The sequence below is a fragment of the Mesoplodon densirostris genome, chromosome 15, assembly GCF_025265405.1.
Source record: "Mesoplodon densirostris isolate mMesDen1 chromosome 15, mMesDen1 primary haplotype, whole genome shotgun sequence".
In the NCBI taxonomy this organism is placed as follows: Eukaryota; Metazoa; Chordata; class Mammalia; order Artiodactyla; family Ziphiidae; genus Mesoplodon; species Mesoplodon densirostris.
In genome coordinates, this window is record NC_082675.1 from 33,199,880 (window position 1) to 33,227,385 (window position 27,506).

Sequence of the window (27,506 nt, forward strand, 5' to 3'; positions counted from 1 at the left end):
TAGAATGATCATTACTCTTGGATTCTTTCTCTGGTGTTAATATGGGATCTAAAATAGAATCCTGTTTTTGCAGGTGTGATGTCAATAGTCCTTATGTTCAGCCAGTTGGTTGGTGTCAGGAGCATGGAAGAACTCTGATAACACCCCAAGGTGAGTGGACTGGCTGGGTTCTCTTTGAAGTCATCTCTGTGTGAGTGGCAATGCCCATTCTTATTTTTGTTTATGGAAACCACATTTCAATACAAAGTGTATGATAAAAATATCGTGCAAGATTCTGTGGACCATCAAGGGACCCAGATGTCTGAAATCTGCACATCCTTCCCCATAATGCAAATGGACTGTTTTTATAAAGACATATTAGGCAGCCATTTTTAAAAATTGCTATTTTTTTATCCAACGAAATGAGTGCAATCCCTGTGAACTGACTTTTAAAACTAGCTATTTCCACCTATGTAATTTAACTTATTACCAATGTTAATTCATTAATTGACCATTAGGTTATTAAATATACTTAACTTTGGAGTTAAATGTAAGAAATGCAGAAACCTAAGAAGTGAGAATTAATAATGAGGGCCTAGACTTGCCAGACCCCTTCACCAAGCCAACTTAGTGGCTCAGCTAAACACTAACATAGGGACTTTCTTGTTATTTATCTGTTTTCTCATTACAGAAATGGAATATCTCTCCATTTATTTAGTTCTTTGATTTATTTTAGTGGCATTTTGTGGTTTTTCTCATATAGATCTTACATATATTTTGCTAGATTTTATAACTATTCTATTATTTTGAGTGCTAATGTATATGGTATTGTGTTTTTAATTTCAAATTTCACTAGTTCATTGCTGGTATATAGGAAAGCAGTTGAATTTTATATGTTAACCCTGTATCCTGCAACCTTGTTATAATCACTTATTGGTTCTTGCAGTTTTTTTGTTGATGCTTATGGATATTCTACACGTCTGTGAACAAAGTTATATTTCTTTCTTCCCAGTCAGTATATCTTTTATTTCCTTTTCTTGTCCTGTTGCATTAGCTAATATGTACCATGCTGTTTTGACCACTGCAGCTTTTTAGTCAGTTTTGAACTCTGGAAGTGTGAACCCTCCAACTTTGTTCTTCTTTTTCAAGATTGCTTTGGCTATTTGTGGCCCCTTGCAGTTCTTTATGAATTTGAGGATTGGCTTTTCAATTTCTGGAGAAACGACTATTGGGATTTTGGTAAGGGTTATGTTGAATGTAGATTGCTTTAGGGAGTGTTGCCATCTTAACAGTATTAAGTTTTCTAATCCATGAACATGGGATGTCTTTTCACTTACTTAGACCTCCTTTCATTTCTGTCAGCAGTATTTTTTAATTTTGGGTGTACAGGTCTTTTACCTCCTTGGTTAAATTTATTGGTATTTTATTCTTTTGGATGCTGTTGTAAATGGAATTGTTTTATTTATTTATTTTTGGAATTTTTTTATTTCTGGCATAAAGAAACACAAATGATTTCATAGTCTGCAATTTTGCTGAATTTGTTTATTAGCTCTAGTAGGTTTTTTGTGTGGATTCTATGGGATTTTTTCATATAGAATTGTGTAGCCTATCAAAATAGTAAAGTTCCAAAAAATTCATATTTCTAATTTGAATGCCTTTAATTTTGTGTCTTGCCTAATTATGGTAGCTAGGACTTCCAGTACAGTGTTGAATGTAGCGGTAAAAGTAGGCGTTCTTGTCTTTTTCCTAATCTTAGGGTGAAAAGATTTCAGCCTCTTACTATCAAGTATGATATTAGCTGTGGGTTTTTCATAAATGCCCCGTATCATGTTAAGGAAGCTCCCTTTTACTCCTAGTTTTCTGAGCGTTTGTATCATAGAAGGGTGTTGAATTCTGTCCAGTGCTTTTTCTGCATCTATTGAGAAGATTGTGTGGGACTTTCTTCCCCTTTGTTTCATGGTGTATAATCCTTCTAATGTTCTGTTGAGTTCAGTTTGCTACGGTTCTGTTAAGAACTTTTGTATCTGTATTCATAAGGGGTATTGGTCTGTTGTTTTCTTGTCATGTCTTTGGTCTGTTCTTTTAAATGCTGTAAATGGAATTGTTTTCTTAATTTCATCTTTGGATTGTTCATTGCTACTTTGTAGAAATACAATTGATTTTTGTGCAATGACCTTATACTCTGAATTCATTTACTTGCTCTAATAGTTGTGTGTGTGTGTGTGTTCCTTAGGATTTTCTATATGCGAAATTATGTCATTTATAAGTAAAGATACTTTCACTTCTTCCTTTCCGATCTGAATTCGTTTTCTTTCTTTCCTGAATCCTCTGTCTAGACCTCCCAGTGCATGTTGAACAATAGTGGCAGGATCAGACATCCTTTTCTTGTTCCTGATCCTAGGGGAACCCTTCGTCTTTGCACATTAAACTTGATGTTTGCTGTGAGCTTTTTGTGGATGCCCTTTATCAGATTGAGGAAGGTCCCTTCTATTCCTAGTTGTTTTATCATGAAAGGGTCATCCCCATTAATATGGTTTTATTATATTTATTGCTTTCTATATGTTGAAACAATCTTGTCTTCTTGGGATAAATCTCGTGTGTGTGTGTGTGTATAAATATATTTTTTCTTACATGTTGCTGCACTACTTGGTTAGCTAACATTTCATTGAGGAATTTTGTGTCTGTACTCCTAAAGTCATCTACTCTTTTTTCTTTTAATACATTACTTTAAAAAATTTATTTATTTATTTGGTTGCACCAGGTCTTAGTTGTGGCAGGCAGGCTCCTTAGTTGCGGTTCTGGGGCTTCTTAGTTGTGGTATGCGAACTCTTAGTTGCAGCATACATGTGGGATCTAGTTCCCTGACCAAGGGTCAAACCCAGGCCGGCTGCACTGGGAGCATGGAGTCTTATCCACTGCGCCACCAGGGAAGTCCCAAAGTCATCCACTCTTTTAAAATGTTTTCATTCCTATTAGAGTATCTAAAGCTGCTCTGAGTGCTAAGGAAAAACAGGATGAACAATAATAAGTCAAGAAGTTTGGTTATTTAAAACCTTAATCCACCATATGATTACTCGTCTTTAGTGGGGACTCAACCATGTTAGAAAGGGGTCCCCTCTTATGGTGCTGCAGGGTGTTGACCCTGCACAGTGGCCTTCATTGAATGCCAGGAAGCTTCCCATTTGGTTTGGGAAGTAAATGTAAAATGAAAATTCAAGCAGATTAGCCACTTAATCAAGGTATGATCAAGAGAGTGGAGTGTAATGAAAATATATGCAAAGGAACTGTGAGTAAAAATTGGGTGAAGGCAATTAAAGCTGAGCAATAAACAAAATTGCTTAAAGCTCGTGATGAGTTGTGATCATGCTGACCTCTAGGTTTGTGGGAAAGCACGAGTGCACCAGAGATGTTAGTCCCTGGATAGATGCACAGGAGAGGAAAGGTTTGAGGCCATGGGATAGAAGGAGCCCTGAGACAGGATAATTAGAATGCTGTGCACTCAGATAGTTCACAAATGGGAATTAAACATGAGATTTTAAAAGGAAAACCTACCAACCCACATAATCTTCAGATATTCTCTCCCCTATGACAAGGCTGGAGCTACAACTGCTTGAAATACACATATATGTTATGTATTATATTTTATGTATATTATCTGTCATATAGGTTTTATATTTGTATATGTATATTCAGGGTTTAAATATAGGAAAAGATAAGAAATTAACATTGTTTGGATGATTTGTTTCTGTTAGTAATTTGGCTCCACAATTTGTTTGCTGTAGTTATTTTACTTAAAGTGAATTTGTGTTTTACACATCATTTATGCCTATAGATTTTTGCATTAAATTTTATTTTATGGTTGTAATTACATATCAGAAAAAATGTATTTGCTATATTCTTCATAGCTTTTGTGTGTGTGTGTGTGTGTGTAATTGTACTTCTGAGAGCGATTAAGGCTCTTGAAAGTGGAACAGCATGTGCTGATCTGTACAGTTATCCCTGGTGTGCACTCACATTCTCATGGATTCCCGATAAAAGAACTTCTTCAGAGAAAGAGAAAAAAAGATTAGTTTTTGAAACATGTGACCTATAAATTGTAAAGGTGTTATTTTGCTGATGTAAGTTTAATCCAAGGTGTTACATACTCTACTCAGGATCTTTCTACAAGGACTAAAAAATACGGCAGGGCCTCTATTCCTTCAGAAGATGCAATCTGCTGGGATTTTAGTCAAAGTCACAAAATGACAAAAAGGTGTTAGGTAGGTGCATAGAAAACCCTGATAATACAGATGTTACATTTGAGGAGGAAAAGTCCCTGTCCAGATGGCTTGCCAGGCTTCATAGTGAGGTCCTCATCTTCATCTGGTGATGGGCACGCCATGTCCAGTTAAGAGTCACCTCCTTACAAATAGGGGTAACTCTGATCCTTTTGTTGAAATACAATCTCCTAGTAGCATAGTTTTAGGTAGTACATCATATAGCCAACTCTGTACAATTAAAAATTAGATTGGTCTATTAAAGAACATTAATAGATTGTTAGATTGTTAGCTAAAAGTTACCTTTTTTTCTTTTCTAGTTCTTTTGAATGGTATTGCTATTTTAAAAGTAACTCTGATTGCTTTGTATGTATGCGAAGTTTCCAGTACACTTTATTGCTCAGAGTGACTTGTTTACCAGTTAAAACAGTGGTTTTTTTCAGCGGTCTTATATGTGTGAAAGTCTGTTCTGTAGTCAGCGACAGGAGCCTCCACCCGAACGAGCTTCCCGCTCAATCTGGGCAGGTGGACGGGGAGCCCTGCGGACCCTGCTGACTGATAGCGGGACCACGTCCCCCTGAGGGATGGTGTCCTGCACTGAGATCCCCTCCAAATCTGCTGTCAACTGAACTCAAATTCAGTTCAGCAAACATCATCTCCACAGTGACTTCTGTGTTTACAGAAGGTGGAGAACCAAGTAAGAATAAAACATGATTCTTGCCCTGAAGGAAGGGATCTATTTATATTTTTGTAAAAACTTTATTGAGATCTAATTCACATACTATACAGTGCATCCATTTAAAGTGTATGTTTCAGTGTTTTTTTTAAACATATTTACAGAGTTGTGTAACCGTCACCACAATCAATTTTAGAAAGTTTTCGTCACCCCAGAAAGAAACCCTGAGCCACTTAGCTGTTATCCCCACCCTCCATTCCCTGCAGCATTTGGAGACCATTAATCTACTCTTTGTCTTGCCTCTTCTGAATATTTCATGTAAATAGAATCATGTGATATGTGGCCTTTTGTGTCTGGCTTCTTTCACTTAGCATAAAGATTTTAGAGTTCATCCATGTTGCAGCATGTATGAGTACATTGTTTCTTTTTAGTTTCAAGTAATATTTATTGTGTAGATAAACCACAATTTGTTTATTCATTTGTCAGTTGATGGGCATTTGGGTTGTTTTCACTTTTTGACTATTTCAGATACTGCTGCTGTGAATATTTGTGTATGAGTTTTTGCTTGAACATGTTTTCAGTTCTCTTGGGTATATATACTTAGGAGTGAAATTGCTGGGTCATATAGTAATTCTACGTTTGCCTTACTGAGTAGTTAGTGAGTAATTACTTACTGACTCTTCACCACAGGAGCTGCTCTGTTTTAATTCCCATCAGTAGTGTGTGAGGATTACAGTTCCTGAACATCCTTGATGACACTTGCTGTCTGTGTTTTGTTTATAGCATCATAGTGACTGTGAAGTGGAATCTCATCTTGGGTCTCATTTTTCTTGAATGCCCAATATGATGATGTTAGCGAACCCAGGTCTGGCTGCTCGCTGCTCAAAAGCCAATTCTCAAGAGACAGGTGTTGGTAGGAAAGGAAAGCTTGCTTTATTTCGGAGGCCAGCAACCGGGGGAGAGGGTGGACTCCTGTCCGAGAACCAACTCCCGATTGCTGTTCAGGGGCAGGGGCTTTTAAAGGGGGGTTTCAGGGTTGTGTAGGCAGAGGGAGGGAGCAGAACAGCACAGTCAGTTCTGACAGTCATCTTGAAATCAGTAATGTGGTGGTCTGATCAGCATCATCTTGGTTGTTTTAAGTACAGTTAATCTTTAGTTCCAAGGTTTGTTCCCATTTCTTTGAGGCCAGTTCTCGGAATTGTGCGAAGTGGAGTAGCTTATGTCATGGCTTCAATTTGGTTATCACGTAGTCATCCTCCTCCACCTGGTGGGGCTTCATTATCTGCAAAACAGCTCACAGGAGATGGCTCAGAATATTATCTATAGCCCTCGAGGAGGAACTGAAGGTCCTTGACTGTGCTTAATGACTAAGCTATTATTATTTGGTCTCCTTTAACTGTTTTCCTCTGCTTCTGCATTTTCTCACTTCCCTGATTAAACTTATTCTTTGCCTAGAGTTTTTCCACAGACAAAAGGCAGTCTGAGGACATGGTGGGGCAAGGACCTGCCCAAGGTCCTGCTCCATTTCAGTGTCACACATTTATCTGTTTTCATGGCAACATTGTGAAGCTTTTTTCAGTGATTTCAATTTCATAGTTGAAGAACTGAGGTACAGATAGGTCAGATCATGGGCCCTGGACCTCTCACGTGGCGGGCTGGGGGTTTGGGAGCACGCCCTGTTAGTTGGTCTCTAGAACTCCCTTGCCCTTTCTCCTTCACCACCCTGCGTGAAGTCTGATGCACATGGGCTTCTGATGGTAATGGAAGGAAAGCTTTCAGTAACACAGGAGAGGGAGAGGTCAATCCTAACCTCGAACGTGGGTGTCTTCACATTGGAAGCAGTGTTTGCATTAGTCTTTGAAGGATGTGAGAAATGGGGTGGAAGAGAATATTCTGTAGAAGGAACAGTATGCACAAAAGTAAGATGGCAGGAAGTTCCTGGCAAATTTAGGAATTATCGGTGTTACGAGCAACGTGCTGGGCTGCAGGGTAGGGGTTAGGGGAGGGGGAAGAGGAGGTGAGAAGTGACGTAGAACATTAGGCTCACACTGATTAGTGATTTGTAAATGTTTTTACTTTATTTAAAATATGAAATCATTTTTAAGATTCAGAAACCACGATAACAAAAAAAAACCCTCCTCCTTTGCCAAAACATTTGAGATTAAGTTGCCAAGATGCACGCTTTGCCCGTCACCCAATAATGTCCCTTATGAAAAAAACAAATAAGCAAACAGAAAAACAGATTTAATCCAGGCTCACAGGTTGTGCTTACTTTTCATGTCTCTTTAGTGTCCCTCAATCTGCAGTGGTTCTTGAGTCTTGCCTTGACTCTTATGAACTTGACACTTTGGTGGAGTACAGGCCGGTTGTTTTGTAACATGCTTCTCACCTTGGGCTTGTCTGATGTAGTGGATGTGGGTTCTGCACCTGGGGAGGGGTGTCCCAGAAGCATTGCTCAGTTCTCACGGCATCCGCTCAGGTGATGCACGATTTCATGGCCCCTTTGCTGTCGACATTGACCTCGGTCACTTGATTACAGTGGTGTGTGGCAAGCTTCTCCGCTGTAAAATTACTCTTTTTCCTTTTGTAGTTAATATGTATTTGCTGGAGAGTGACTTGAGATTATGGAAGTACTCTGTTCCTCATCAAACTGTCACCCACTAGTTTTTAGCATCTGTTGATGTTCATGAGATGAATTAGTTACTAATGTGATATTTGCCAAATGGTGATTTTCTAATTTCATTATTCCTTCTATATTTGTTAGTTGACTTATGCTCCCCATGATTTATTTATTCAGTTTTTATAATCTGTTACTATCATTATGTAGGACCTTAGTTGGTGGAGGGTGGGATGGAAAGGCTGGTGAGCAGCCTTTCTTGACCTCAAGGATCTGACAGTCTACTGGGGCCTGTTTGGTGAGTTTATAAACGTTGTTATAGATGATAGCAGTGAAATTAGTCAGAGGTAACACCTGGCCAGAAAGAGAAAGACGTGCTTTACTGAGAAGATTATATGAAGGTGTACTGCCCCATGACAAATTACCATGAACTTTGTGGCTTAAAGCAGTACAGGTTTCCTATCTTATCTGGAAGGCAGGAGTCCCAAATGGATTTCACTTCAGTTTTGGGATATTTATGAGGGATTAGTAGGATGGGTAGATCAAGACCATTTTATGAAAGATCTTTAAAAACTGGAGTGAGGAGTTTATAGTCAAATCTCTGATGTAACTATGGTTAAGCATTTATTTGGCAATAGTAGGCCAGATTAGAAAGGAGGCTGGAACGACCACTAGGGAGATTCACTGTACATGAAAATAAGGAGCGTGGGCCTTAACCAGGGCCGTGGGTCTGGGGCTGGGGAGGGGTAAGGCTCTTTAGAATTGCTGCTTACTTGATTTGGCAGGTGACTGACTAAGCAGACCTATATGAGCTCTTTATTCAGAGTTTCTTGTGGTCTGCAGGGCTCTGGGAATTGATGGGCCACGGAAATAAATCGGGTTCCTGACCTACCAAGGCTCTCTTTTCTTGTAAATATTGTGTTCTACAGTAAATGAATTTTAATGCAATCGCAAAAAGCCTTCCAAAGCAGAAAAAAAATTAACTTGCATATTTTGCTAGCTGTGGGACAGCTTTCTGTGGCCGTTTGATACAAGGTGCCGTACTGTTTTATGTTATTATTTCTGCGCCTCAGGTGGGCGGCATGTGGGATCTTCCCAGACCAGGGCTCAAACCCGTGTCTCCTGCATTGGCAGGCGGATTCTTAACCACGGTGCCACCAGTGAAGTCCCTGGAAATAATTTTTAAGCATTAGGTAAATACTTCTAGATTACTCTCCACATAGTTTTATAGTTTTTTTCTTCCAACAACATTAGAAAATTCAGACGTTAAAAAGAAAAAAAAAAAGGAACAAGACCAGATCTCTCAAAGTATAGGCACAAATTTTCTGTGAAGATCTTAAAATTTGTTTTTTTGCTATTGAGTTGTATGAGTTCTTTATATATTTTGGATATTAACCCCTTATCAGATCAATGATTTGCAAACATTTTCTCTCATTCAGTAGGTTGTCTTCTCATTTTGTTGATAGTTTTCTTTGCTGTGCATAAGCGTTTTAGTATGATATAGTCCCACTCATTTATTTTTGCTTTCGTTGCCTTTGCTTTTTGTATCAAATCCAGAAAATCATCACCAGGACCAATGTCAAGGAGCTTACTGCCTGTGTCTTCTTCTAGGAGTTTTAAGGTTTCAGGACTTAGCATTCATGTCTTTAATCAGCTTTCCAGGGTTCTATAATGTAAATGAACTTGCTCCCTACTGGCATTTCTCTGTAACAGATTTATGTTTTGCATTCTTTGTTACTGAATGTTAAATCAGTTTTCATTCACTTACTTCCTTTTCACACTTCCAGGAATTTTTGTTGACAGTTCTCATCTGCTTTTGGCTTTTTACCTGTTGTTGTGACTTTATGTCCTTGTATTAGTTTTATTAAATTTTTTTGTATAACCTATGTTTTATTTATACTTTCTTTTTATGTTCATTTCTCCTTCCACCCGAGTTACTCTCCCCAAGTAGATATTGGGTTGGCCAAAAAGTCTGTTTGGGTTTTTCTGTAAGACATTACAAAAACCCTAGCGAATTTTTTGGCCAACTCCATAGCAATTGGTGGTAATCCCTCCATGTTAATTACCATGAGCTAACTAGCATATCAAACCACTTCATAAATTTTAGTGCCTTAACACAATTAAGAATTGATTTCTTGCTCCTGTCATAGTACAGGAGCTCCTGTCATAGTACAGTAATGGTTGATAGGGGTTAGTTCTGCTCCATTTAATTACTCTGGGATTGGGACTCCCCCAGGCCCTTGGGAATCTTTCTATCTGACCTGAGATTGGAAAGAGGACTGGTGGTTACACGAGAGGCGTTTGGGGCCAAACTCAGAAGTAGCTTATTACAATCATTTCTACCCAAATGCATTGGCCAGAACTCAGTTACATAACTGCATTCAAATGCATGGGAGTAAAGGAAATGTAGTTCAGCTATTTTCCCAAGAGGGAAATGAACACTTAGCCATTCTATGCTATGCATATTTTGCTAATTCCCATATAATTGCATATACACACACATATACACACTCAGACACTCTTATGTTCATGAACCCATGTTGTTTTTTAGATTATTGCTTGTGCTGTAAAAATGGGCTTCTATTATGTACATCTTTTTCCATCTTTTTTTATGTTGCTCAACTATGTCTCATGGCAAATCTCTTCCAGCTCATTTGTTATAGCTCTAATTCTTTATAAAGCCTACATAATATTCCACGATGTGTTGTATCAAAATTAATTCAGTATTTTCTCTGTTGATAAGTGTTCATTTAAAAATGCCTTTATTGATACTTTGGTGGCATTTAGAAGGGAGCAGGGCTAAATGTTCTACTTTTGTGTGTGTGTGTGTGTGGTACGTGGGCCTCTCACTGTTGTGGCCTCTCCCGTTGCAGAGCACAGGCTCCAGATGCGCAGGCTCAGCGGCCATGGCTCACGGGCCTAGCCGCTCTGCGGCATGTGGGATCTTCCCAGACTGGGGCACGAGCCCATGTCCCCTGCATTGGCAGGCGGATTCTCAACCACTGCGCCACCAGGGAAGCCCTGTTCTACATTTTTAAGTTGGAAGTCTAGCATTCAAACTTGTTGTGAACAAATGCTAAATGCAAGTTTATTTTCAGAAATAAAGCTATAATGATTGATAATTTTGGAGACAATGGAATGTACTTTGTAGGAATAACAGCAGCTTGTTTCTTTAGATTCTACAGAATCAGTTGGCTGGGCATACTTATGAGCAAATATTCTAGATGTTTGAGGAGCACATAGAAATATTTAGCAAGCTATGTTCTGATACCAAATAACTACTTAAGTTTACTTCATAATTTGTAAAGCTAAAATTACATTAGCAAAATTTACAGTATAAATAAATCTTTTATTTAATTGCAACATTAACTATTAACTTGTTTTAGGCAAACAAAGAATTACTATATTTTAAATGGCATTGTACTCTTTCCTGTGGATAGATTCTACTGGCATAAGGAAGGTGAGAGTTCAGAGAAAAACTAATTAATTAAGTGCCTGTGAAGAGTGAGGTACCGCTAGAACCTGAGGGTGTAACAAAGAATGGTAAAGACATAACGTATAAGGGTCATTATGTTAGTCATAGAATATTACTCAGTGAAATATTATGTAGTTAGTGACATTGAGAGAAAAATGGGAGCGAAATAAACAATTTTTCTATAATGTTTTTAGTGTTTTTCTATAATGTTAGCTATTGAGAGATAGACAGACAGACAGACAGAGTGAGACAGAGAAGGAGGGGATTAACCCCATCTCACATGCCTGGGCTGCATTAGGTGCTGTGGGAGCCATGGGCTTTTTGAAGACAGCTCTGCTGGGAGCTTGGCCAGGGTGGCACAGATTGGTTGCTTCCCGTGATCTCTCTTTCCTCAGTCTATGCTGAAGACAGTTCCTCTCAGCCATAATTTGAGCAAAACAAGCTCTTTGACACATGCTTGAGGTCCTGCTCGTCCACACTATAGACCCAAGAGTTCTCCGTGTGCTTTATTTAGCATGTGATTGACGACCAAGTAGCAGATCTGATGTCATGTCATAAACATTAGGGAGTCTAATTTGTATTCTTTGGCCAGAAAGGATATTTTAACTTTAATTGTAATGAGCTGAATGAGAGTCCAGGACTTCTGGCATCTAAGGTACGGTCAGTGTGAGGTGAGTTTCGATGTGTCTTTTGAAAACCAAATTGGGGGAATCTGAAGTAAGCTTAACCGTGACTGTCCTCACGTCTGGTGGTCAGTGGTGTACAGTGTCTGACCCAGGATGCTTGGTGGCCATGCAGTGTTAAGATGCTTTTTCATAACTGGCCCCTCTGTGTGCAGAACCAGAGGGCAGGTCCCAGTCAGTGGTGCCTTTTCTCAGTCTCTACCATTGGGAGGCCCGGAGTCTGGACAAGTCGCTGCTCTGCCTTGTGAGCGCTGCCTGAATCAGTCTCTCAGAATGATGGCGAATCCCACTCAGGCTTCCCTGGTTCTGGGGGTCCGGCCCTCATTGCCTGCTGCTGCTGGTGCTTTCTCCTGCCTTAGTGCCCGGCAGCCTGCGGAGCATCACTGAGCCTCAGAGCAGCTCTCTGCAAGGCTTGATCTCTGTAAATTGCAGGTCAGGAGACCTGGGCTCTAGCTTTGGCTTCATTATCAGTTGTCTTGCCTTTGACATGTCACTTAAAATACCAGGTCTCACTTTCCTCATCAGTAAAATGAAGAGTTAGATGAAGAGGACTCTTAAGTCCTTCCAACATGTATTTATGGTCAATGTTCTGTCCGTTCTTATTGAATCTTCTTGATAAGACTCTTAGCAGATCCCTGTTTATTGCTGGTTGTTAAACAGCACTATTGTCCATTACTTAAAAATTGCTTGTCCTGGGACACCAGTGGTTTTTGGTTCCGGAATTGGCCCCTGGTATAACTATTGTTGTCTTGCTTCCATGGGACAGGTTACCCAGACCAGAAGGTCAGGAACATAAGGACTTGTGCTACTTATTCATGATTCCGGTTCTTTAGAAGGAAGGATCCGGTGGCAGAATTATGTTTTGATTTAGGCTGTTGTTGTAAGAAGAGCCTGTAACCAATTTCACCCTTCAGCTGGCCTTTCTTACATGGAAAGTTGAGGAGTGCTATTTGCCCGCACAGATGCCGCACATCAGATGCCTTGCCTGGGCTCTGTCCAGGCTGCAGTGCTGCTTGGGAGCTGAGCCAGGGATGATTCAGGAGCATCATCCTGTCCTAACGGTGCCTCAGAATCCCAGCAGCGCCAGCGGGAAAGCAGCGTCATACCAGCTCCAGTCACCACAGTATTCAGTGCAGACTTCTCAGGAAATACATTTCATTCATTTAACAGATATTTACCAAATAGTTATTGCGTGATAATGACAGTACTATTCTAGGCTCAGAGAAAATAGCAGTGACGTGAATAAATTTCTGTCAGAAGGCAGTAATGTTCTAATGGGCAAGAGAAACGTGCAAAATATGAATAGTTAGGGGGTCAGTGCTGTGGAGAAGAATAGGGCGGGTGATGCGGTGGGGAGGGGCACGGGCTGTCTCAGGAGGTCGTGACACTGGAACAGCAGCCTAGAGGAGGAGGTTATCTGGGGAGTGGGGAGGCAGTGGGGGGGGCGTCTCCTTCCGGGGGAGAGCTCGACGGGGAGGAGGCCGTGGCGTCCGGTGGCAGCAGAGGGGAGGCTGGCTGTGCAGGGCCTGGGGTCGGGTGAGGGCCTGCTTCTTTCCTGAGTGATGCAGGCAGCCCTTGGAACGACACGATTTAGGAGTTTTCACTTATGCTTCCCTTGGTTTGGCCTTGAGTTTCCCTGAGTGTGTATCCTCTTTAAGGGCTTTTCTTGACTTTAGATCCCTTGAACTCAAAGCTCTGGAATTGACCCTTGTCCCCCCAGCTGCCTGACACCAGGAAGGAGGTGGGCGTCGCCCTTTCCAGGAGGAGCCCCACGGCTTCTCCGGACGTGGTCCTCAGCCTTCAGAAAGGGCCCCTGAGCCCTAATCTCCTCCGCACGCCATCCCCCTAGGCTGTCATCTGCCCAAGGACCCTTTTCCCCCTCTCTCCCTCTTCTCCCCATGGGGAGGCCCTAGGCACCCGGCTACACCCTGTGTGTGGTCCCCTGTCCCCTCCCTCAGGTCCACCACACCTGTGCCCGGTTTTCTCCCAGTGTTGCCCGTCCCTGACATTTCAGACTCTAAATAGTGCGGGATGCTGTGGGCTGTGAATAAACGCACTGACACCTGTAGCCCTGTCTCCTGTCCTCCGCCCGCGTCCCCTCCCCGTGATCCTGCACCTTGGCCTCCAGGGGGAGCTCGCCCCACCGTCCTGAGGCCTGGAGGATGGACGCCCTAGAATACTGGGGGAGCAGTGATGAAGGATGTGGACAACTGAGTGAGACATCACTCTTCAGATCCCATTTCCTCTGCATCCTAACTGTACAACACTGGGTGAACTGCTCAAGCTCCCTGAGCCTCACCTGTAAAATGAGGAGAAAAAGGTGTATGTGAGGAATAAATGAATTAGTGTGGGTGGAGCGGGCATTACAGTGTTACCAGTAAATGGAAGCCAGTTAGACAAGGTTTTCTTTTCTTTTAAAAAAAAAAAAAATTATTTATTTATTTTTGGCTGTGTTGGGTCTTCGTTGCTGCGCGTGGGCTTTCTCTAGTTGCAGTGAGCGGGGCCTGCTCTTCGTGGCGGTGCGCCTGCTCAGGGCTGGGCCAGGAGGAGGACAGTGGGAATGGGTGGTGTTTGCAAGACTCCTGGGGCTGGAAGACGCTCTTTTTTTCCTTGGGTTCACTGAACAGGGAAGATAGACCTAATACATGTGTTTCCTCTTTTTTGCACATGCATAGCTCATTTCTAGAGAGTCGCACAGAGGCAGTTAGTACTTAAGAATCACTTAAAATAGTCATAGTCTTTTATTTTTACATATTGATCACGTAAATCAGGGTGGGATTGTCCCTCTCGTAACAGCAGCTGGGTTTCTCGGGCCAGGACTAGTTGCTTCCTCTCTTGCGCACCATGCATTCCTCCCTCAACCCACCACACTCTGGTTTCCTTTGTCACCGTTGCCCTGAATCTGCCGGTCAGGTCCCTGGGCCAGGAACCTGGAGCAGGCAGAGGGGAGCCAATGCTGAAGGAGCAGATTCAGAACCCACGCAGGAGTGTGGAGGCCCAAGATACAAGGAGTGAGTTTGGACGGTTTTTAAACATATGAGCTATAAAGGTAAATGCAACTGCAGAAATAATTATTGAAAAGTAAGTTATGTAACATAACTCACATAGAGAAGGACAGTAATCAAAAGAAATCCTAGAAGAGTTTTTTTTTAAAAAAAGTCCAGCTTAAATGTGTTTACAGAAGTTAGATAAAGCAAACCCGTTATGAAAGTAAATGTAAATGATTTTTAAAATCCACTTAGGAGGTGTTTAACAGATACACCTGAAACAAAATAATATAAAAGTAAAAAAGATGGGCAAAATTTTATCAGACAAACATAAACAGAAAATAACCAAATGGCATACAATTTAATTTTTAGTAAAAAGGAGAATTTGAGGTGAAATGCAATAAATGTGTCCAAAAGATAAAATTTCTCTATAAATAAAATAATAAAAAGTGTAGTTAATATTGAATATTACATATGCTTTTATATGTTAAACATTATAACGTCAACATGTGATGCAAAATACCCCAAGATCCAGCAGTTTTACTCCTGGAGATGCATTCCAACAGAAATATCTACTTCTGGTCCCTGCAAAAAACACGCTAGAATATTTGTAACAGCACTTTCTGTAATAGCCCCCAAATTAAAACTCCTCAAATGACCATCACCAGTAGAAAGGATGAATAAATTGTGAGATACCCCTGAATGGAGTACTATACAGCAGTGAAAATGAACAACCCTCACACAGCAGTCTACAGAACCTTGAAGCCAGACTACTGAGCAAAAGCCCAGGACCACAGATGAGCACAGGCTGTGTGATTCCATTCATACAAGGAGAAAAGGGAATGAGCAGAGCTCATCTCAGAGGGCAGAAGCCAGAACAGGTGGCTCCCTTTGAGGAGAGTGGGGCCGTGACCAGACGGGGGCAGGATGGGGATGGGGTGTCCCACGTTCTGGTTACGTGGGAGAGTTTATGACAATTTCTCAGTCTGTCCACTTGATTCGTATATTTTTTTAAAATATATTTTATTTTGGCAAAACATTTAAATGTGAACCAAAAAATTATCAGAAGTACTGGAAAACTGTACAGAAAATTTATTTCAGAGATTCCTGCATATTGCTTCAGGCTTTTTGCTTAAATAAGAAATAAACAGATTTTTGAGTAATACAGCTATTTAGATTGAATTAATGCATATTGATATTACACCTTAAAACGTATCTGTGTGTATGTATTGATATATACTTTAACTATTTTTTAACTGTTGATCCTGTGTTATACCAAGAAGAAATCTTAAAGTCTCCCAAATAAGAATTGTACAGACCATGTGATATTCTGAAACTACCATGTGGTAAACTGGAAATTATTATTAATATTTTAAACAACTTCAAAAATTAACCACTTGGGCTGTCTCTTAAATCTTTGGCCAATGATTAAATCAAGATGACAATTACACATTATAATTGTTTTTTAGAAAGTAAAAGTGAGCAAGATAAATATTTCCTAAAAGTTTGCCCAGATGTCTAAAGCTGTAGTGAGAGACCACAGTGGTAACTTCATAGTCTTAAATGTTATGTTATTTTTAAAGAAATGAAAATAATTATGTTTACAATTCTGTTTGGCAAGACAACTGTAAAACAAACCGAAGGGAAGTATGAGGAAAGAGGTGATAAGACTAAAAGTAGCAAACGAAATAGTTAGGAAAGACAAAAGAAAACAATAGATCTGATGGGTGAGTCTAAGTACTCATTTCTTGAAAGGAAAAAGAAAACACAGTAATATAGACAGACCTCTAGCAAATGTAATTCGGAATAAAATAACACAAGCATAAAGAGAAATAAGAAACCCAATTAGACAAATTTTTAAACATAGTGTGCTTTATATCATGTTATACCAATATATATTTTAAAATTGCAATGATAAATAACAAACCTGGGAAATTGTAATTACAAACATTTAATTATGAGAATAAAACCCTAATCGATGCAGAATTACTGGAGGAATTGGAAAGATCATCCGTTCATGGTGTGAGGTTAGACAGTGATTGTTTTCAAGCATCTCAAGAGGCCTCCTGGGGGTGGCCTGGCTCTGCCCCGTGCTCAGACCCCCCATTCGACCTCGGTTCGCCTGCTTGCCCTCATGGAGTGAATGCATGGACCAGTGAATGCGTGCACACGAGCATAGTGGGGGCGAAACAGCCCTCGCAGAGGTTATCACAGACTTACGTTCTTAATAGGGGCTCTTGAAGAGTGAGCATTCAGTTAAAAGTGGGCATTATTATTAGCAGATGTCTCATAGTATATGGGAATCAAAATATCAATGAGTAACCATTTGATATTTATTTATTTATCAGGTTATCCTGAACCAGAAAAAATTTTCCTGGACAGAATATCTGGAAGCTACTCGAACTAATGCAGTACCTGCCGAAGTTTTTAAAGTGGTAAGTTTGGATGTGTAACACTCCCAGCTTTTTTAAACAGTGTCCGTGTGGAATGGTGCCTTCATTTGGCAATTCAAAATCATTCTAGTTTTCTCCTTTTAAATTCAAGTGTTGTTTCCATGACCAATTTGCTTTGCTTTTCAGTTAAAAATACAAAGGAGGTGACTCATTTACTGTTGTTCTTATACACCAGTGTAGATGACGATTTCCCTCCTTGAAGTCCGGTTGGAAGCCCCCTCAGCCTCTGATGACTGAGCCCTTCCTTTCTGGGTCTGTTGGTCCTCTGAGTGGGAACCCTGAGCTTTCGGTCTCAGGGACTGTTTGGCGGTCGATGATGCCGGGATAAAATAGATGGAGTGTATGTAGCCCCTGTGTGTTACCCTTTCACCTATTCTGAGGGAACATTGCTTTTAGCAATTTGTCATAATACCAACTTGTAAAGTTCAAATTTGTACTTACACATTTATTCCAGGATTAAACCAAGTATAAAGAAAGTGTACTGATAGCATAGTCAGAGATACTTATGTTCTAAACCAGTGGTTTTCAAGCTCTGTTCCCTTTCAGCTATGTGTCCCTGACTCATCTTTAATCAGAAGGTTATATAGTGAGCTTCTCCATGTGATTTCTTTTACTGAAAGTTTTCTAAAGATCAAAAGGGGTTTAAAACAGAATGCTATTTCGTTTTTTAAAACAATTGATTAAAATAGGTAGAATTTGGAGGAAGAGGTATAATCAAATTAAGAGGGCTAGAAGTTCTGGTGTGCTAGAAAGCATTTTAAGAATTGCAAAAATTCAATAAGCAAAAATACCAGCTGCTTATAGTCTCACTTCCTCTCTTGCTTTATGTCAAAACTTCATCTAACTCTTCCAAGAAGAAAATTACAAGAAAATCATACTATGCAAAGATGCAGTTAAAAAGGCAACCTCCAGCCTCTGTCACAGGGTTATTAAGGGTTCACCTCAAGCTGTATGTCTTTGGCATCTGCAATATGAAACAATTACCTTTGTTATCAGCATGGTAACCTCGGGGAGAAAAGAAATATTTTCAAGGATCAGAGACCTAATTATAGTCAGTATGCTCCATTTAGTAGACATAATAATGCATTTTAGAAAGAAATATGCTTCCACAAAAGCTGGAGAGGAACAAACTAGGTATTGTAGAAAGATTTAACTGTTTTGTAAGTCAGGCATCATCAAAAGTTTTATTTTGCTACTGCCATTTTCTAGACTTGAGAAATTCAGTACCCTTTCATTTTCAAGAAAGTCAACTGAACACTTTTATGTGTAATAGCTTTCAAAGTGGAACTTTTTGCCATCCTTAAACACTGGCAGAGTTGTCTTTTGACTGATTTTTGGTAAATTTCCTCAGTTTCAATGATTTGGTAAGCCCCAGTGCATTTCTTCCCCACTCCATTTTCTTTAGTGTTTCCTGAGTGTCCATCGTTGTAGACTCCTGGTTCCCAGCATTTTAAGACTTGGAAGAAACCTTAAATTAATACAGTTTAACATGCTTATGTTAAAGATGAAGCAACAAAAGCACAGATTATGACTTTAAATTACATTGTGGTATGATTTTAAAACATTTAACTTTTATAATTATGGCGGCTTTTATCTATTTTAAAATTTAAAAGATCATGTTTATCCTTTCTAATTATTTGTTAATTTTGCCTTCTGTGTCTTACACTCCAAAACTGGGCAGTGATAATAGTCAATGATTTCTTAATTTAAAAGGTTAATTTTAGAAAAAAATAACATCTAAACCAATAGATAAATTATAATAAGATCCTTTTTTGAACTTGTGACCATTAATGACTTTATGATTTAATCTTTGTCTTTTAGCTATCTTGAAAATTACCAAAATAGTCTTTTTCCTCCTGCAGGTTTTTATGAAAGTGGATAAAATAATATGCATGAAGGTCTATGTGCTCTTAAAACTAAATTTCAGTTGTATTAAATATCTGATGTAAAGTTAGAACAGTCATATTTTAGAAAACGTTAGTAGCACATCTGAATTATTGGATTTCGCATGACTTGTTGCTCTTGTAATGTTACAGCGGTTGCCCCATGGTTTTCTCCCGAGTATGAAACTTGAAGTTGTGGATAAACGAAACCCCAGGTTAATTCATGTTGCTACGATTATAGATGTTGATGACCAAAGAATAAAGGTACATGTTTGGATTAGTATGATATTGTATTGGCGTTTTCCCTACATTTCCTGTGAGACTGGCTTCAGAGGCTCTGATTTCTTATCTCAGCAGGAGAATCGAACTGGCCTGACTTCACTGCTGGTCACGAGACTGGTAGAAGGTCCTCTAGCCAGTGTGTGTGGAAGGGGACTCTGTAGATTAGACACGACTAATTTTCAGAGGGTTCTTACACGTCCCTGTTTGGATTTGCTGCGTAGACATTATACATTTTGTTCCTTTTTTTAAAAAAGCTTCTTTTTGTTGGTATTATCAGATTTTTCTTGAAACTGTTGCCATTAAACACCTTAACAAGAACGATTACCTCCTTGTTCTCTTGTATTCAAACAAAAGGTTAGATTTTTAAGTGAAAATTTGATTCACAGATTTCTATACCATCCTTGCTGTGACATCTGTTTTTTTAAAAATATACACATCTTCAAAATTAAATTATCCTTAAGTGAAAGCCTTTCATTTTTTTATACAGAGAGCTGAAAGCATCTGTGGAATTCAATAAATCTTCTACAGTATATGACAGTTCAAAAATTATTTTCCACCCAAGCACAGTTTATTTTCATATTAATAAAAAGATTGAAGCCAATGAATATTTATAGAAATTATTAAGAAAGATGTATTTAAGTTCGATATACAGTTTGATATAATTTAAAAGAAATCTTATTTGCTATATGCCTAATTTGAAAACAACTTCTAATTCATCTCATAGAGAATAATCAGTACGTACATTTTAGTAAAACATAGAGATGCGTATTTGCCTTGGCCATGGATTATCAAAAGCAGATATTGGCAATGTCCTTTGTTTTTCTGACAAATGAAAACTGTGCTAAACGCTATTCAAGAATAATATGTTATAGGTATTTTCTCCCACATACATTGTTATTAAGGTTTTATTTTAAATTTAATTTTAAGCATATTGCATAAATTCTTATTTGTAGCTTTTTCTTGTTTACTCTTTTGAAAATTTATTTATTTATTTATTTATTTATGGCTGCGTTGGGTCTTCATTGCTGTGCACGGGCTTTCTCTACTTGTGGCGAGCAGGGGCTACTCTTTGTTGCGGTGCGCAGGCTTCTCATTGCAGTGGTTTCTCTTGTTGCGGAGCACGGGCTCTAGGCATGCGGGCTCAGTAGTTGTGGCTCGTGGGCTCTAGAGTGCAGGCTCAGTAGTTGTGGCACACGGGCTTAGTTGCTCCACGGCATGTTGAGCAGGGGACCAGGGCCCAAACATGTGTCCCCTGCAATGGCAGGCGGATTCTTAACCACTGCTTTTTGGCTGTTTTAAATAATGGTGCTGTGAACATTTGTGTGTGTGTTTGTGTGGTCATATGTCTTCACTTCTCTTAGGTATATATCTAGGAGTAGAATTGCTGCATCCTATGATAATTCTTTGTTTAATGTTCTGCTCCAAAGTGGGTGCACCGTTTTACATTCTCACCAGCGGTATACAAAGGTTCCAGTGTCTCTACATCCTTACCAACATTTGTTATTGTCTATTTTATTTATTATGGTTATCTCACTGGGCCTGAAGTGTTTAGCTCCAAAGAATCTGAATTATTACATGTGACCACTAAAGAGAAGGGGGGTGCAGCGGTTGTTGCTTCGTGGTTGCACTAGTAGAAGCAGGAGCAGTAGTGGGTGTGGTGACATCAGTCTCAGGAGTCACAGACGCAGTAATAGGAAAGTAAGAAGACCCAGGTGCCGAATGTGGGCTTTGTTCCAGGGAGCTCATTGAGTATGTCACATATGGTATCTTTATCGTCCCAACAACTCTCTTGTTTATTTTTTATTGAGATATAATTGACGTATAGCAGTATATTATTGACAGTTTCAGGTGTACCATATGATTGGAGATTTGTATATGTTGGGAAAGCATCACCACAATAAGTCTAGTTACACAACAGCCCTTCCAGGTAGGTGTTATTTCTTCTTTGCAGTTGGCACGGAGAACTGAATTTGACCAAGTTTGCACAACTAGTTTACACTTAGATGTTTCAACTCATTTTAGCCCTTACTCTGCAGCTCTGATGAGCCATTGGCATTAGGGGCTATAATTGTCAGTGTTAGGGATGATAGCAGCCCTATTCAAGATACTCTATACTCCGCTGGTGCTAGCCAGGCCAGATATTCTGATTTTCATACTGAAAATATCAATTTGGTTGTGTATCGTTCATTGGTAGGTGAGCTGTGAAGTTTTTCTTACAATGACAGGGTTTTAAGATGCTACTTCCCTCTTGTTTTGATTACTGTGTTTATTAATTACCATGTTTACTCTCTAATAAATATTTATGATGTACTCAATGTGTGTCTTGTTCAGTTTATGGCCAGCTATTATGTTTAATAACTGTTCTTTTGTTTGGTTGCACAGTGTACTCTGTTATATCTGAAAACCCGTTACTGTCACCTTATCAGGAATTGAGCATTAAATTACAATAGACGGATGGATGCTTTTAGGAAGTTTAGCCTTTATTTGGAAAAAAAAAGTATTCTTCTACAAATAAACATAAAGGGAGGACTTAAGACAGAGTAATATTTGATAAATATTTGCCCTGTGGGAACCGCAGCTAAGCTGTGAAATGAATTATAAATGAATTCCAAATAGATGTTTTAGGAAGTTCTACTGAATCATTAATAAATTGAGTCTCTTCAGCAAGTCTTTTCATATTTAATGCATTAACTGGATGTATTTGTGGCATTTCTAAATGAAATAAGAGCATCATGACCAAGAGAAATTGTCACAGTAAGTGGTCTATGTGTGTGACTTGAAACTAGTTTGAATTTTAGGTTAGATTAATAAGTTCAAAGCTTTTGTTTGAAAAAATCTTGCAGGTGGACTCATGCAAAGCAAAAGTCCAAATACAAACCTGTGAATGTTCATTTTAATTGAGGGTTGCCAGCACTTTGAGGAAGTTGCTTGACCCCTACAAGTCCTGGCGTAATTATCTGTCAAAGAGGGAGCAGAGTGTGGAGTGCGTCCTCTCACTCACCAGCATCTCCATCTCGGGCGCATTTTTGAAAATGATTTTGAAATACGAGACTAGAACAAGATACTAACATTAAAAATGACAGTCCTGGGCTTCCCTGGTGGCGCAGCGGTTGAGAGTCTGCCTGCCGATGCAGGGGACACGGGTTTGTGCCCCGGTCTGGGAAGATCCCGCATGCCGCGGAGCGATTGGGCCCGTGAGCCAAAATTGCTGAGCCTGCGCGTCTGGAGCCTGTGCTCCGCAACAAGAGAGGCCGCGATAGTGAGAGGACTGCGCACTGCGATGAAGAGTGGCCCCCGCTCGCCACAACTAGAGAAAGCCCTCGCACAGAAACGAAGACCCAACACAGCCAAAAATAAATAAATAAACAAAGACATCATATAAAATGATGATAAAATTATTTAAAAAAAAAAAAAGAAGAGGAACTTCCCAATTTAAAACAAAAGCAAAAATAAAGTCACCAATAAGGAGAATGGAGTGGTAATATTTGAATGATTTAAAAAAAAAAAAATGACAGTCCTTTGAGCTAAACTTCTAATTAATGGCCATTACGTGCCACAGTGATTGATGACTGTCTTCATTTGGGAAGGAGACTGGGACAACTTTCAAAAATATTATGACCAATTAATGAAGAGATCATTTTCAGAGTAGTTGAAACTATAAATTAGTGTCAACCATGATTTCCAGAAAAGTTGAAGCAGGTAGAAGGCTCTACCTGGTAAAGTTGCGTTAGTGTGATCATGGTCACAACAAACAGCAATAATAACATCTGTGACGGCTCACCCGGGTGTGGTGCCACATGCTACCCTGTGCATGCTTCACATCCTTTTCCTCTCCCCATCCACACGCCACCCCACAAGGGAGTCTCATGGAGGAACAAGTGCAGGCACTTCAGCAACTTGCCCGAGGTCGCGTGGCTCCTAAGCGGTAGAGCAGGTAGGGACCAGGTGGCCCGGGTCTTCAGCCAGAGCTGTTAACCTGCAGGGCAGCATCTCCAACAGTTAAAGGGCCAGAGAGTAACCCAGCCTTGGGGGCCAAGTGTCTCTGCCGCAGCCGCTGGCTCTGTGGTTTAGCACAAAAGTGGCCGTAAACTTTATGGAAGCAGGTGAGCATGGCTGGGTCCCTAGAAAACTTTATTTATGGACACTGGAATTTGAATTCCAGATAATTCCACGTGTCATGAAGTGTTCTTCTTTTGATTTTTCTCAAGCCATTTAAAAATGTAAAAACAATTTTTAGCTACCGGCATGCACAGAGATGGGTGCTAGGGCCCTATTTAGCCTCTGGGCTGTAATTTGCCAGTGCCTGTCTTAATAGATACGCCGTACTGATTAGATGATGAGATGAACTTATTGAGTTGTTACCTTTAGTATAAGCAGTTTTATATCCATGCCTTTTTTTTCCTGGATATTTGATTTGTGAACCAAACCAGATCTATATTTAATTCTCAGTCTAGTTTTAGGTAAGTTTTATGTAGTCAGTCAAGGAGGTAGATGAGATGATGCCACGGAATCAACACTTTCTAGACTTAAATGCATGCCTCCTAGTATCAGTGGATTGCCAGCCATTCATCTGATTTTCCGAGTGAGTGTAGGCAAGCCCCTCCCTGCCATAATGTACTTTCTTTCCCAGAGTCAGCTTATCTGCCGCTGGTGTTGTATTCTCCAAGAACTGTGAGTAGAGACTCACACTGAACATTTTTATGAAAGTCAGCGTATCCAGAACAGAAATCTTTCCAACAGCGTAAAGAACCGCTGGAGCTGCTGCCGGCACTCCCTCTCCCTGGGTGACCTCACCCTGCCCGTCTCACCAGCCTGCCCTGCAGGACCTGCTGATATCCTGACCTGTGACTGTTTGGCTAGAGACACTAGCTTAGTCATGAGCTCCAAAGAATAGAAATAGCACGTTTCACAGTTTCTATGCAGAACACTGTCTTGTGTGGAAACTCTTAAATAAAAGGTGATGTGCGGTAGCACTGGTTGATTTGAACCCTTATTTTAGGGTTATGCATTTCTTTGCGTGTCTGAGGAATGCTGTAGATGGTGCAGCTGCAAAATGCACGCCCCTGTCTACATAGATACTGGATTATGTTTGTGTTTCAAGGGTTCATGGACTTTTGGCTAAGTTAGTAAAAGGCCCTCCATCCACTATACTCCATCACTTCATTCAAAGCTGTGTATTTACTCAAAAAGTACGGGGCCGCTTGCCTGCCGGATAGTGAAGACTGGTTTCCCAGACCTCAGTCGGAAGGTGCGGTCTGGACTTGCTGTCTGTCTGCAGAGCGAACGAGAGAGTCTTTGAAGAGACACTCCTGGTCTCTGCTGTTCTCCTGAACAGAAGTGTGCTGTTTCTGACCAGCTGCAGCTCTGACATCACAAATGCCCTCACTGATGCTGATGCTTCGCTAATTATGCCGGGCATCATCTCTTTTTCTCACATCCTGCTTCACACTCTATTTTGGGCCTCTCACTGCTGTGGCCTCTCCCGTTGCGGAGCACAGGCTCCGGACGCGCAGGCTCAGCGGCCATGGCTCACGGGCCCAGCCGCCCCGCGGCATGTGGGGTCCTCCCAGACCGGGGCACGAGCCCGTGTCCCCTGCATCGGCAGGCGGACTCTCAACCACTGCGCCACCAGGGAAGCCCCACACTCTATTTTTACCACCAGGAGAATATCTCTCAAATATAAATAACTAAATGAAAACACCCCAGAATGAACTGATTAGGCAAGATGGTGATTAGGCATTTTCCCCCTTGTTACAAAATCTGTGTCATTTCTTGTGATATAAGGACAGGCGATAGACGCCGGGAAAGGAGATGCTTCTATGAGGAGGCAGTGGGTAGATTCTTACTCAGGTTAGTTTATTCCCAAAATGGACTTGTATTATCTTCCCATTGCTACTGTAACAAATTACCACAAACTTAGTGGCTTAAAATCACACAGGCGTAGCACATTACATTGCCCTGTGTCACTGGGCTAGAATGGAGGTTTCAGCAAGGCTGTCTTTCTTTTGGAAGCTCTGGGGGATCCTGTTCCTGGCCTTTTCCAGTTTCTGGAGCAGCCTCTGTTCCTTGGCTCTTGGTCCTTTTCTCCACATTTAGCAGGTAGCATCTTCAAACCTCCCTCTGACATTTCTGTGTCCCGTGAATAGGGACGGTTGTGATTATCTTGGGCCCACAGGATAACCCAGGATAGTCTCTGCCATCTCAAAGTCCTTCACTTAATCACACCTGCAAAATCCCTCTTGCCATGTAAGGGAGTGTTTTCACAGGTTTTAGGGGTTAGGATGTGGACATCGCTGAGAACCATTATTCTGACTGTTGCAGTGGTGTTAAAGTTAAGATACACATTAAAAACAGGTAGAAGAGGCGAGGTCTACTATGCAATCAACAGCTTTTATTTACTGAGCACCCCAGGGTAGAAGGGACCATTCTAGGAGCCAGGGGCCCTGAGACAAGGCCCTCACAATCTAGTTGGGAGACGGGTTAAATCACAGTTCAGTGTAGAGTGCATGACACAAACCGTAAGGTGTGTGCAAGTTCACTACAATGCAGCGAGCATTGTGAGCAAAGATGCCGAGGGGCAGACGGCTTCTCAAGAAGAACAGTTTTTCTTCTCTTAGAGATATTTGCATTTCCAAACACCAAATGCCTTTATTTACTACCATGTAGAGACAAAGGAGTCTTCAGATTTAATCTGTTTTAAAAGGTGTGTGTGCATGCATGCATGTATGTATTTGCACACACACACGCACGCATACACACACATTTATTTATTTATTTATTTTAATTGAAAGGCCCTTGGGCAGACAGGCTATACAAGCTCTGTGTTTGGACCTGGCAGCAGAGGCATCACAGGAAGCTGCATGGCTGTGGAGCCATTGGGGCTCAGCTGTGGGGAACAGGGCGCAGGAGCCTGCAGCTCAAGCAGGTGGGGCGGATCTTCTTTCCCTGCTACTACTTCTTAGAGGCTTATTCCCTGTGCGTCCTACTCTGGGCCTCCCTCCGGGCGTTTGTGCCCTTGCTTCCTTGGCGGGACCAGCATGCAGCTGTGGAAACAGTGGGACCAGGCTGCATTCACGTGGTGCTCTTCCGCCAGCTCCGAGGAGGCCTTTGACAGAAAAGAAGCGGGGTAGATCTCATAAACTCAGAGGGTGGATCTGTGTTTCAGGACTGTCGAACCAAACAGGGAACTGTGGTGGGGTCCAGACGTGCAGGCTGGCCAGGGTGGCAGCCCCCCGAGAACAGTTGATGATCAGGGACACAGGCCGACACAAACTGGGAACAGGCGCTGCTGAAAATATCAGTATCCCGCCTTCCGGGTGGAACTGGGGTGGCTTTTCCACACTTAGCACAGATGAGGGTTCCCTGCAGCTCCAGGCTCCCCGTCACCTGGGAGCAGGTCAGGAATGGAGGCACAGGCCTCACCCCAGACCCGCTGAGTCAGAATCTGCATTTGAACAAGAGCCTCCTCCCCAGAGCTGCAGTCATGTATTTAACCGTAACTTGATATCGCTTATATGTTCCATGTTAATATGTCCTGGCTGAACTCCACAGCACGCAGACCCAGACCTGTTTCTTCCCTCAGCGTCCGCAGCTTAGTAAAGGGCAGCTTATCCACCAGATTGCTCAATCCAGACACCTGGGAACCGTTCCTAAAATCTGCCCGTCTCAGAACAGCCACATACAGCCCGCCACCATATTCTATTGATTCTAACTCCCAGTACTGTGTCCCTCATCTCTTGACCTCTCTTCATCTCCATGACAACCACCCTGATGAAAGCCGGCATCACCTCTCACATGGGCCACTACACTTCCCTTCCAGCTAGGCTCTCTGCACCCCCAAGCCCCTGTCAATCCATGCTGCACAGAGATGCCAGAGCAGACTTAAAATGTGGATTGGAGCACGTGCATTGAGGTAAAAAGAATCAACTCTTAGTGTGCCCGACTAGGTCCCTCACGCTCCACTGTCCACTCACTTCCCCGACCTGTCTTCTCCCATCCTTTATCACCTTAGAGGCAGCTGTACAGTTTAGAAAAGTGCAAGGATCTGGCTGGAGACTTTGGGCTTAATATTAACCGTTCTCTTTGGAGTGGAAGTGATGCCCCACTCTCTACCTCACAGCAGTGGTCACATGCTGCCCCCTCTCATGCCTCTGAGTACTAGTGTTCATTTCTTTCTTGGGGAACCGGCCATACTCAGAACCCGTGTGGGCAATGA

The 27,506-nt window shown here is 41.1% G+C and overlaps 1 protein-coding gene across 1 annotated transcript in view; it reads left to right on the plus strand.

The window, feature by feature from the left end:
* The window catches only part of L3MBTL4 (L3MBTL histone methyl-lysine binding protein 4), a 400,149-nt gene that overhangs the window by 66,130 nt on the left and 306,513 nt on the right, over positions 1-27,506 (plus strand). The window contains 4 exon segments of the mRNA XM_060118356.1: positions 74-150; positions 17,022-17,038; positions 17,040-17,108; positions 19,163-19,273. Of these exon segments, the coding sequence (XP_059974339.1) occupies positions 74-150; positions 17,022-17,038; positions 17,040-17,108; positions 19,163-19,273 (274 nt within the window).